The 13,500-nt window shown below is 36.6% G+C and overlaps 1 protein-coding gene and 1 pseudogene across 1 annotated transcript; one reads left to right on the top strand and one right to left on the bottom strand.

The window, feature by feature from the left end:
* The first annotated feature begins 4,298 nt into the window (after positions 1–4,298).
* LOC143659196 (olfactory receptor 13C4-like) lies at positions 4,299–5,255 on the top strand. The gene has a single exon (XM_077131898.1). It carries the CDS (start codon positions 4,299–4,301, stop codon positions 5,253–5,255), a length of 957 nt encoding a protein of 318 aa, XP_076988013.1.
* Positions 5,256–9,812: 4,557 nt separating this feature from the next.
* Positions 9,813–13,500, bottom strand: part of LOC143655692 (ubiquilin-1-like) — a 5,736-nt pseudogene continuing 2,048 nt past the window's right edge.

Genomic DNA, 13,500 nt, shown 5'->3' with positions numbered 1-13,500 from the left:
AAAACAAGCAAAAAAGTTTAACAACATGTTTTTAACTTATGGCAAAACCTGTTTCATTTTACTCATAATACCTAAGATAATTTTTTCATACCTAGCATTTGGCTTTAACTTTCTTTAGGTAAATATATTTTGAATTTAAAATCTCTCACATTTCATAAAGATTGTTGGATAAATATTTGTCCTATTTCTTAAAGTTACATGACAGGCAGATTTTCTTTCTTTCTGTCCTTTTTTCTTTCCTTTTTTAAACTCTTGTTCAGCACAACTTATTTCCAACACCAATCTTAATTGGATCTGTGGGACACTGTCCCTGATGCAACAAGTTTAGCCATTCTACACATCTCTCACTCCAACTTTAAATTGCTTTGGGGAGTTGGGGAACAATTACAATTGCTGTTGCATAACAGATATTTACTCTTCTACATCTGCGGAATCTGGCATCATTTGTTGAACCTGATCTTAATTGGGAATGCTGACATAAATATTAAGGCACTATTAACTGACTCTTCCAATGGGTGAAAATAATTGATCAGTTTAAAGGTAAGTTCAAAAAACCATGAAACTGTGTCTTTCAATCTATAACTGAAAGTCTTATTATAAATATGAAGTTGTCATATGAATAACTTGAGGCAACACAACTGTGAATTTATTATTACCAAAATCCATTTATTATTGTTATTATTATATCTATGTATGCCATTAATCCATACAACTATTTTGACATGCTAACTGACATTTTATTCACAATAATCCTATGAGAAAAGTAAAACAAATATTTTTATGACTATTTTACAAATGAGAAAGCTGAGGCACTAAATTAGAGCCCTGAACTTTGATCCTAATTCCCAATAGTATTTCACTGTTCTAAATCACCTGTTGAAATGCATATTTGGTTTTCTTACATTTATTAGACTGGTGACCCTCTATATAAAATGTCATTTTTCTAGTACTAACTGAAAGATATTAATTATTATTATTATTTTCAACTCAGAGTCTGTGGCAAATGAACAACTGGGGCATATTAAAGTTGTCCTGATCATGGGATTAAAAAATACTGTACAGGGAAATTGCTTAAGAGTCTCAAAAAGTTAAGTATTTATCTAATCATCAAAACCCAAGTATCACGTGAGGCCACTGAGCTAGACAATAATTGCAGGGGGATGAGCAAGACAGACCAGCTCCTTCCACAGGCCTCTTGCTGTCTCACAAAATGCAAGATCAGCAGCTTAAGGCGCTGGGAGCAGAACAAAACAAAGGTATCTGGGAAGGCCTGATTCAAGATGGGTTTGGGTTGTTGAGGGGATTCCTGCCTGGGAGGGGAAAACTTGGAGCAGGTGGCCTGGAGGAGCAGTTTAGGTGGCCTAAGCTACATGGTAGTACAGCTCCCTGGAAGGGGAGCCAATGGATTCTCCGGGCCTGGATCCAAAGGGGTTGGACCTGAAACACTGTTACGTTTCCAAGTAAGTTGATGTGTTTTTACCTTTCTTCTGTTCACCTTCATGACCAGGCTCCCTTATCTAAGGCATCTGCTGACCAATTTCTGGACCGCACTCAGGGATAACTTTTATGACTTATCGTCCAGTGTAATTGGAATGTGTGTAGAATCATTTCACAGGAAGTGGAGTTTTCTCAGGTTTATGATTGACTCCCACAGCACGGAGCCTTCCTCCATCATAGGAGGTACCGAAGCCTTAAGACCAAGATATTCTCTTTCTGCACTTGTTAACTGAGTACAGTCTTTATGAGCTCCCTTTACATATGGCACTCGCTGACTCTTCTCTGTTGTTGGCATATGACTTCTATACAGGCTTTAATACCACCTGTTAGGCAAGGAGGCAGGGGAAAGAGCATGGGCTTTGGGTCTTGCCTTTGCCCATTATTAGTCATGTAACCTCAGCCAAGCTAACAGGATTTCAAGATGAATATCTGACACATAAAAGCCTGCAATAAAAGCTGTTTGAATAAATGAAAATGAAGGGTTTTGTAGGTACTTCAGATCTTAAAGTGGAAAATAAAAACTGAAAATCCCTTGAAGTTCAATTTTGTCGTCTCTGAAATATGGATCCAACATTCCCTCAATTGCCTCTCTCATCTAAGTCAAATGGATTCTATTCTTTAAATGATTTTTTGTCTGTATTGAGAATCCCTGCTGGCTTCTGACTTGAGGCATTATATCCTGTAGAGAAAGTTTTTCTGTTTGTTATCACATGAGGAATTGAATAAGAGTGGAGTAGTGTGTGCTGACATTTATTTTCAAAACTGTTAGCCCACAAGAACCCTAAACTTTTAATTTTGGTTAACCTGAAAATAGGTGGTGATTTGGAAAACTTGAATATTCATGTACCAGTCGACTTAATGATGACCTCATTAATCTAAATGTTTTCATTCCCTATGTGACTTTTCTGCTCATAAAATTGCATTGTACAATGTTAAGTTTGGAGGGGAGCCTGAGTCACGGGGTTTAAACGCTCACCCCTCTTTGATGCTTTCTAAAGTGGGCCTCTTCCCCATAAAAAGAACTGTCCATATTGGCTTGACTTTTCAACCTTTACCTACACCTCCTTTATTTATCTTCCCAGATGTGCTTGTCCGACACTCCTCCATAGAAACTTCCTTGTCCAAATAGGAGGAAACGTCAATCTGTTTACTACCTAACTTTGCTCATTCTGCTCTCCACTCTGAGATACTTCTCCTCCTCTCTTCTCTTTTGTACCTGTCTAATCCTTTCTTTACCTCCAGATTGAGCCTAAGTCAAAAACTGTTCCTGAACTCTCCGTTAATTTGTTTACTTTTCATTAAATTGTTTCTAGGAATACATATGAGTCACATAAAGTAATTTTATTCTATATCAAATTGTCCCACTTGTAGTTTTCCTGTTTCCCCCACAAAATTGTGAACTTTGTCATGGCAGTCATCTTATTTGCTTCTTTTCTTACTCTGTTTGGAATGGGACTGGATCTGAGGTAGGGTATCAGTAATATCCCATGTAGTGGTCTAACAAAATTTAACTTACTTTAATAAAACCTGATTTTCAATAATATTTTTTTCTGAAAGGTACTGAACAATGAGATGTGACCATGATATTTGAGGTAAAACATAAAATAAGTATGTTCTTGGAAATTTTACAGGTTGTTAAGATAATCCATATGATAAAACAAAAGATAAACCATTGAGGTAAAAAATGTCCAAATTATCCACCCACTCATTACAGGTAAACTAAGGTCTTGCTACTCAAAGTGTGGCCCCATTTCCAATAGATCCAGCATCCCTTGGAAGCTTAAAAGAAATGCTCACAGATCCTGCCCTAGAATTTGGAGTTTGGCAATATCTCTATGTGATATTAGCATTTGAAATTTTGAAAGACTGAAATAATTGATTCATTTCATTATTCCTCCAAGGCCAAGTTTCTAGATATTCTTTAGAGGGAAGACAAAGTACAATAATTTGTGGTGCTGTGGCCCTAAAGAGCCCTAGAATTTGTTGGCAAAGATCTGAGCTTCAAGATCCCCTTTACACCTATAGGCTAGATAACCTTGGCTGCATACTGTCTTTCAAATTTGAAAAATAAGTGAGGATTAAAAAGAATAATTGATTTGTATTATTTGGTAAATTTAATGCATAAAGCATAAGATGCTATACATATGTACACACACTTAATATGATTACTCTTTTCTCAGGTTGATTTAAACAAATACATTATCAAGAATTACTCTGAAAGTATGGAATATACTACATACTACATACTGTTCTCCAAAGATTGTCCATCATATACCTGCTGTGATTTTACCCCGAGAAACATAAATATTAAGACTGAGCTGTTTGTACAAAACACAGATAATTTTGCCCTTGAACAGACATTAAATTGTAATGTAGTTCAATTCAAATATCAAACTTCTAAGTTAATTATGAAGTCAGAGTTCCAGTCTTTACAGGGTTGCCTTTTGCCTTCACTATTGCCCACTGATGACTTAAAGTTAGGCCTATAGTCTGTAACATTCCAGGGATTTAGAAACCTCAACTCAAGACTATGCTATGGACAGCAGGAAAAATTACTTCTGAATTTGTTTCTGATTGTATCTTGACCTCCATACATTATCCATGGGGCACAGAAACTCTCAACTTCCTAATATCAGTGTATTCTCCCCACAGATATTGCTGCAGGAAACCAAATGACATTTTCTAAGCAAGCATTCCTATTATTCACTTTACACTAATATTTATTCAAGACATCTGTTATATTCGTCACTTCACAGTGAAAATTTTATTGTAGGTGTTCTTTGCCTTATGGAAGCTGAGACATGGTGAGTACTAACCAGACATTTGTAGGAGAATTCATTCTTCTGGGTCTTTCTGGCCATCCAAAACTTGAGATCACATTCTTTGCTCTAATTCTTATAATGTATCTAGTGATTCTTACTGGCAATGGGGTTCTCATCATAGCAAGCATCTTTGACGCTCGTCTTCACACCCCCATGTACTTCTTCCTGGGAAACCTCTCTTTCCTGGATATCTGCTATACATCCTCCTCTGTTCCCTCGACACTGGTGAGCTTAATCTCAAAGAAAAGAAACATTTCCTTCTCTGGATGTGCAGTGCAGATGTTCCTCGGATTTGCCATGGGGTCAACAGAGTGTTTGCTCCTTGGCATGATGGCTTTTGACCGCTATGTGGCCATCTGCAACCCTCTGAGGTACCCCATCATCATGAGTAGGATGGTGTATGTGCTGATGGCTTCCATATCGTGGTTGTCTGGTGGAATCAACTCAATTGTGCAAACAGTTCTTGCTATGCAGTTGCCTTTCTGTGGAAATAACATTATTCATCATTTCTTATGTGAAATCTTAGCTGTCCTCAAGTTGGCTTGTGCTGATACATCCCTCAATGTTACCAGCATGCTGGTGTCCAATGTGGTCTTCCTGGTTCTTCCACTGCTGGTCATCTTCTTCTCCTACATGTTCATCCTCTACACCATCTTGAGAATGAAATCAGCCACAGGGAGAGGCAAGGCCTTTTCCACCTGCTCCTCACACCTGACTGTGGTGATCATATTTTATGGTACCATTTTCTTTATGTATGCAAAACCCAAATCTCAAGACGTGCTTGGAAAAAGCAAGATGCAAGCTTCAGAGGGGCTTATTTCTGTGTTTTATGGAGTAGTGACCCCTATGCTAAATCCTATAATCTATAGTTTGAGAAATAAGGATGTAAAAGCTGCTGTGAAATATGTGCTGAGTATTAAACCTGTTAGCCAATAAGACCAAAGGAAAATATGTTCACTGAGAACTGTAATTTGCTACAAATTCAGCTTCCAACAGATTTTGACCCAGGTCTCACAAAGACAAGGAATTCCTTTAGAATAATATTTTCAGTGATATTTGAAATGAGGGTTTGTAGTGTACTGTGTGTCAACATGCTATGGATAACCCACAAACTTTGGAAATAGAGAGATGAGGGTACGAATTCTGACTATCCAACAAATGACCTAAATAATAACAGACAGGCCATTTTTCCTTTCTAAACTGCCACTCCCTTATGTGGAAACATGGGACAAATAAAAACAAATTCCTAGTGTTAGTGTAAAGATTCATTAAGTTGCACAAAGTCCAAGCATTCATTTTTCCTCCCACAATTCTAAGGATGCCAACATCTCATGCACATGTTTTTATCGGATTGAATGCTTCATCCGCAAATACTGATTGAAATAATTCTCATTTGTATATAAAAAGTTGGTACAATGTTGCTTCAATTTAGACATGTTCAATTCCTGTTGATTAAAGATCTGAAAATTAACAATTTTAATATTTAAACTGTTCTCTGGGAAATTGAGGAATCTCAAAAAGTATGTAACCTATTATTTTGTCATAAATAATAAAGATTTTAGAAAATATTGTTTTAGAAAATTCCAAAAATTGTAGAAAAGTATAGCTAAGAAAAAAATGTCAACTTTTGCTATCTCCTACAGATGACTACCATTAAAATTTTTGTTATTTCTCTCACTAATTTGGAGTTATAAAATTCATCATGTTTAACACTGATTTTCTTTTGAAGTACCGTGAACACTTAAGAGTTGTTACTTTGAAAGCCTGTGTGTGTTCAACTCTTTAAATTTTCAAGGATGTATTCTAGAAAATAAAATTATGAGGGCAGGTAGAAAGATTTTTTTATTTCTCTTGCTCAATTATCACCTCACCCCCAAAAAATCAATCATGGCAGCTACTGTAAATGATACTACAAGGACTTCCCCAAACCTTTAAAACTCTGGTTTACGTGTGTCTGTGTATCTATATGTGTAAAAACTTCATTTTGAAAATGTTTAAATGATCACAAAAGAAAGATAATACTTTAATGAAACCCATATGTCAATCATTTATCTTACTACCAGATAATGGTCAATCTCATTTTATTATGATGTCTATACACTTATACCCCTTTATTTAGATTATTTTGAAGAAATATAAATCATATATATATATTTCATTTCAAATAATTCCAGACTTCTAGAAAAACCAAAAGAATCATACAAAGAATTTCTTTTAAGCTTTCTACTAGAACATTCAAATATTAACATTTGCTTTATCCTTTTCTCTCTTTACATACATACATACATGCCATGTACACTATTTATTTTTGAACTGTTTTAGAGGAAGATATAGACATTGTAAACCATTGTATATTTCTTAAACATTTCATAGGATATTTCCTAAAATGCATTTCCTAAAAATAAAGACAGTCTTTTACCATAATTAGAATACAATTATCAACACAGTTATCACATAAAATTATATGTAAACCAAAATGAAATGTCAATATATGTTATAAGCTTTTTATTAGGAAATAAGTTCAGACTTGCAAAAAAAGAAAAGAACACAGAAGGAGTGCCAGGGTAGCTCAGTGGTAGAATTCTCTCCTGCCATGCGAGAGACCCTTTGATTACAGGTCCATGCACTTTCCCAAAAACCAACAAACAAAAAATTCAATAAATGGTGCTGGAATAACGGGATAGTCACATGGAAAAATAATGCAATGTGAACCTGCCATACAGCATCCAAAAGAAAAAAAAATAAAAGAAGCATAGTAACTTCCCCCCATGGCAGCATCTTACGTGACAATAGTTCAATAACAAAATAGGAAATTGACATTGGTTTAACACTGTTAACTGACTACAGAAAATATTATTTTCATGTACAAAGAATTGCCTCATGCTACCCCTTAATATTTGCATGCCCTGCCCCTGCTAAACACTGTTTTTCAAGTCTATGGTCAAGAATAATGTTTTATTTGAACACAGTATGCTCGTTAATTTGCATATTTTCTATCACTGCTTTCATGCCACTACAGCAGAGTTGTAGTTGGGACAGAGACACTGAGCCCCGCAAAACCTTAAATATTTACTACTGGGCACTTTGGAGAAAAAGTTTGCTGACTCAATTGAATCCATAATCTTTATTCAGGTTTCACCAATTTCCCAAATAAGCTTTTTGTAGGATTGAAGATTCAATCCAGGATAAAGCGCTGCATTTAGCTGTCATATCATATTTGTTTCTTTATTTGTACTGGTTCCTCAGCCAGTCCTTGTTTTCCTCATCTAAGCATATTTGGAGGCAGATTATTTGTAGAATTTCCTTTGAATTGGGTTTGTCTAGCATTTCCTCGAGATAAGGAATCAAGTTATGCAATTCTTGGCAGAAATACTACGGAAATGATTTTCTACTTGTGGTCCCTGTCAGTGCCTTCTACTAGGAGACACATGATGTTGATTTGACTCACTACTGCAAGTGTTTGCACTGATCACAGGATTTAGGTGATGACGATGAGATTTTTCCTCAAACATGACAATTTTTTCTTTTGTATTTATAAGTATCTTGTGGGAACTTAATTTGAAATTATGTAAATACCTATTTCTCAACAGATTTGTATGACCAGGTTTAGCATCAATTGGTGAATCTTATTTCACCAATTAATTGGTGATTAATTCTTATCGTAGTTGTCACCTGGTTATATTCTAATTGCATTGTTTTCTATTATTTCTATGCAGTTATTCATTGACATTTTATTCAAAGAAAGAGCTGTCCTTTTTAATCCATTTATTTATGTTTCCATTAATATATTAAATCTATTTGGACTCACAATTTCTTATTTTATTCAATAGGTTATAATCTATTATTGTTATTATTAATGCTGATATTCAATTTGCCCTGGATTTTGCTAATACACCCTCCCAAACTGGCTTCTGTGTTCTTTTGACATGTACCCATCATTCTTTGAGTACCCTAACTTTATTACAAAACAAGATATTCTATGCTCATCTTATACTTTCCCCTCTCAAACCTCAGTGATTGTCATTTCTCCTAGGGTGTTCTTTATTTTAATGGAGCGAGAGCTCAGAAACAAAGATTTGTGCACTAGATGTGCTCATTGCTATGTGTGCTGCTTATTTTTAATATCTATCTATATATATTCATATAAAGCCATGAGCTTATATTGATACATTTAAATTCAATCTAACTAAAAGTTTCACTCTATTTTTCCTCATTTTGAATTTGTATCTTCCTTTTCCAACAGTGAGATATTTGGAAGCAAAAAGTGAATGGTGAGAAAATAAAAATCACCAGTGACTTAAAAGCCAAGCATCTATCAGAGATCACACAGGCCTGGGAAACATTCGATTTTATCCCAGAGTATACTTTTATTAAAATTGTGCCATATGCAGTGGAGACTCATAATGGTCTCATTTTAATTGTGGGGTTAAAGTAGCCCTACAGAAAAGACTTTTCTAGATTTGCCTTAAAAACTGTTTTAAAAATCCAGAATAGATAATGCTAACATGCAAAAGCTTTAACTGCCTGCCAGAACAAAGTACACCAAACCAGCATTCTTTCAAGGAAGACACAAAAACCAGCATTCAACAAAGTAAAATTCACAGTATCTACCATCTAATAAAAAAGTTATTCTGCAAAGAAGCAAGCTGGAATAATGTAGAGAAAAATCAGTCAATAGAAATGATTGAGTAATGACAGAGATAGTAGAATTATAAGGCAAACAATTTAATGAGCTGTTATAAATTTATAACCAACTTCAAGGGAGATATAAACATAATGCCAAGGGAAATAGAAAAAAAGACCCCAAAAATACAATATATGAAATTTTATTGAATAGGTTTGATAGAATAGAGACAGTGAATATGTAATGATCGTACGCAATAGAAAATTTACTAAATGAACTAAATATACTTCAAGGACTGAACATGAAATGAACAGAGATTCAGTGAGCTGGAAAAGAATATGAGATGGTTTATCATATATGTAAACAAAGTCTAAGAGGAAGGAGAGGGAGAGGGAAGAGCAGACAAAATATTTTAAGAAATCATGACTGACACTTTCTAAATTTGATTAAAGATATAAAGCCAAAGATCCAAGAACCTCAGGATAACAAAGTCAGCGTAAGCATGAAGAAAATCTCAACAAAAGACAATTTAATCATATTTTTAAGAACCAGTGATAGTGAGGATATTTTAAAGAAGCCAGGGGAAAAGAGACACATTAAATACTGAGCAATAAAGATAAGAAAATAATGCAGATTCTTCTCAGAATCTATGCAAGTCCTACCAGTGCAATGACATATTTAAAGTGGTGAAAGAAAATAAAATCCATAAATCCAGAATTCAGTATGCAGTAGAAATATGCTTCAAAATGAAAGCAAATTTGGCACATTTTCAGTAAAACATAAACATGTAATATCTTTACTCATCTTTTTAATTCTTAAGGTGCCCCCCTCGATTTTTTTATCTATTTTATTTTATTTTATTTTTTGCTTCTTTTTAATGCTTTCATTCTACATAAATTACTACCTCAGGCTAATGTTTAAAAAGCAAATAAACTGGACAGATGCAGGACAAAAATCAGTTCACCCAACTATAAAAAGGTGCTGTTTTTAAAAAATTACAATAAATGCAGAACATTGGATGCATGCAGTAGTCTTAAATGGGAAAAGAAAAAAAAAACCATTGATTCACACTGTTCAAAATAAACAACAAACAAAAAACCCACACAAAAAGAAAAGCCCACACATCTTACTGCATGCCACCTTAAAATGTATCATATTGGGTTTGTTTATATAATAGCACAGAACTCCAAGAGTCTAAGTGAAATAAAGCAGGTATTTAGCACAGAACTCCAAGAGTCTAAGTGAAATAAAGCAGGTATTTTAAAGATTAAGGGTTGTTATCAAAAATAAATTACATTTTTTCAAGATACAGAAATGCTGCTATCATGGCTAGGAACCCAATAACCTTTCAAAAGCTGCATTGATATCACCTCCTGTTACTATTAGTGCTTGCAAGTTTGCTTCACGGTTCAAAAATCCCATTGCACTGAGCTGCTCCAGTTGTTGCTGAAATCTGTAGCTTGGGATGAGGCCAGGGGCTTCCGTTGCTATGTCTGCAAGCCCTGTTGAATCTGTAACAGGGCTTGCCTTGCTCTAGGGTTTGACATTGCTGATGTGTGTCAGGATTCTGCATCTCCTACTCCAGGCCCCAAATTTGGTGCAGTAGTGCTCTGCCCACCAGTGCCCCTGGAAGTACTGCCACCAGTGCCACCCGCAGTGCTGGTGGTGCCACTGGAAGCTGATGAGCTCTGGGAAGCTGGGGAAGCCCATGGATTGGGTAATGGATCTCTATTCTCTGTATGAGAAGGCTGACTACCTTCACCTGATGATGTATTGCTCACTGTGGAAGCAAATGGATTACCACCCAACTGCTCTTGTGCAGCACTCAGCACTGGTTCTTGAATATCAGTGCACATGAGTCGTAAAGCATTATATCCCCCTGGAATGCTTTCCAGGTTACTCAAAGCTCGGTCCTGGTTTCGCATCATTGCTGGATTCCTGGCAAGTTCCAGGGTCTAAACCGAAAGGGTTACTAGGGGCAGAACCAGATATGGAGCTACTATTAGGAGCAGATGATGTGGTAACATTGCTTCCAGTGGTGTTTGTTTGCTGAGCTGAATGAACCTGAGGCCTGTTTTGTGTTTTGATGACAAGGTGAACAGTAAGTACATCATGAATTCCATGCTGAATCAAAGTATCTTGATTTTTAAAAATTTTTCCAGCATATATTAACACAAGTTGGTCAGTATGCAATTTGAAATGTTTAGAGATTTCTTTCTTGAACTGGCTCGTTTACGCTGCGGCCGCACCGGCGTCCATGGACCAAGGTGAGCGCAGCCTCCCCGCGCTAGCGGCTTTGGGCGAGTCCTGCACGGCCGCGTGTGAGCTCCATCCTCTCTCTATTTTATTTTTTAAGTAATTATTTTCTATTAGAGAGGTTGTAGACTTACAGAACAATCATGCATAAAACACACGGTTCCCATGTACCACCCCACGACCAACACTTTGCATTGATGTAGAACATTTGTTACAACTGATAATAATATATTTTTATAATTGTGCTACTAATTAATGTCCATGATTTAACTTAGGCCTCACTGTGTTGTGCAGTTCCATGATTTTTTTGTTTTAATTTTTATTCTATTACCATGTGTTCTAGTTTGCTAGCTGCCAGAATGCAATATACCAGAAATGGAATGGCTTTTTAAAAGGGGAATCTCATAAGATGTTAGTTTACAGTTCTAAGGCCGAGAAAATGTCCCAATTAAAACAAGTCTATAGAATTGTTCAATCTAAGGCATCCAGGGAAAGATACCTTGGTTCAAGAAGGCCGATGAAGTTCAGGGTTTCTCTCGCAAGTGGATTGGCACATGGCAAGCACAGTCAGGGCTTCTCTCTCTCATCTGGAAGGGCACAGGGTGAACACGGCATCATCTGCTAGCGTCTTCTCCTGGCTTCTGGTTTCATGAAGCTCCCCAGGAGGCATTTTCCTTCTTCATCTCCAAAGGTCGCTGGCTGGTGGACTCTCTGCTTCATAGTGTTGCTCTCTCTGAATCTCTTTCATTCTCCAAAATATTTCCTCTTTTATAGGACTCCAATAAACCAATCAAGATCCACCCAAATGGGTGGAGACATGTCGTCCCCTAATCCACTTTAACAACCATTCTTGATTAAATCACATCATCCAGGGATGATCCTATCATAGTTTCAAATATACAGTATTGAATAGAGATTATTCTACCTTTATGAAATGGGATTTATATTAAAACATGGCTTTTCTTAGGGGGCATACTTCTTTTCAAACCAGCACACCATGCATACAATATAACGTATTTGTAGCAGATTCAGATATACCTTTCAGTGCTGCTAACTGTCTACAATGTTGAGCTATCATCGTCACCATTTATTACCAAACACTTCCATCATTCCAGATAGGAACCCTGTACATTTTAAGCCTTTTTTTCCATTCCTTATCTGCAATCTACCCCCCCACCATCCCCTGGTAACCTATATTCTAGATTCTGACTCTATGAGTTTACTTATTATAATTGTTTCAAATCAGTGGGTTCATTCAATATTTTAAAGGATATTTTTACTATATGTAGAATTCCAGGTATGAAGTCTTTTTTTTTAATTGTTTCATCACATTAAAGACATTGTTACATTTCTTCTGAGTTGCATTCTTCCAATGAGATGTCTGCCATCAGTATGATATTTATTCTCTATATGTAATGATTTTTTTCCCTGGCAGATTTTAAGATTTTCTTTTTCTTATTGATTTTCACACAATTTATTAGGATGTGATGAAGTGATTTATGTGTGTGTGTTTATATGTTTATATTGTTTCTGGTTTGCATAAATAAATATTATTAAATACTTAAATAAGTAAGTTTTTATACAGATAGTTGCTTATCTGCTAATCCCATCACCTCTGTCAGTTATGAGTCTGTTTCTATCGATTAGCTTATTTCAGGGATAATTTCTCAACTTTTTTGCATGTTCGTAATTTTGTTTAGGGACTGGCCGTTTTAAATGTTATGTCACTAAGGGATGATTATTTGATTTCCCTTTAAAGAATTCTGTTTGTTTCCTGGCAAGTTACTTGCTATTTACACTGATCATTGTTTGAGTTTACTAAGGTTGCTGGAATGCAATACACTAGAGATGGATTGGTCCTATTAAAAGGGACTTTTTTGAGAAGATGGCGGCTTAGTAAGACGCACGGATCTTAGTTTCTTCTCCAGGACAGCTACTAGGGGAGTAGAAACAATACAGAACAGCTCCCAAAGCCACAACAGAGATAAAAAAGACAGCGTACCCCATCCTATAACGGTTGGCTGGCTGAGAGAAGCCGCTCGGGTGAGATCGCCGAGGCACGCGGGCTTCACCGGGCGGGGCGGCAAGCGGCCAGAGTCACTCCCTTCCCCCTTCCCGGGCCGGCTGGGAGAATTGGGGAGGCGGTCCCCTCAAACCGTGGCAGCTGGTGCCCACACCACGCGCGGCCCCCCCGGACCAACTGAGAGAATTGGATCGGAAATCCCCAGGCCGCGGAGAACGGTGACAGGTGGGAGAGGCCCTTCCAAACCCGTGATTCCCGGGAACGTGCACTCTCCCAGG

This window comes from Tamandua tetradactyla, chromosome 2 (assembly GCF_023851605.1).
Source record: "Tamandua tetradactyla isolate mTamTet1 chromosome 2, mTamTet1.pri, whole genome shotgun sequence".
Lineage (NCBI taxonomy): Eukaryota > Metazoa > Chordata > Mammalia > Pilosa > Myrmecophagidae > Tamandua > Tamandua tetradactyla.
Note: the sequence above shows the minus strand (reverse complement) of the source record. Positions and strands in the feature narration are given on the sequence as shown.

Bases quoted from the DNA above. Each gene is read 5' to 3' on its own strand.
- LOC143659196 (XM_077131898.1), top strand. From the start codon at position 4,299: ATGGTGAGTACTAACCAGACATTTGTAGGAGAATTCATTCTTCTGGGT.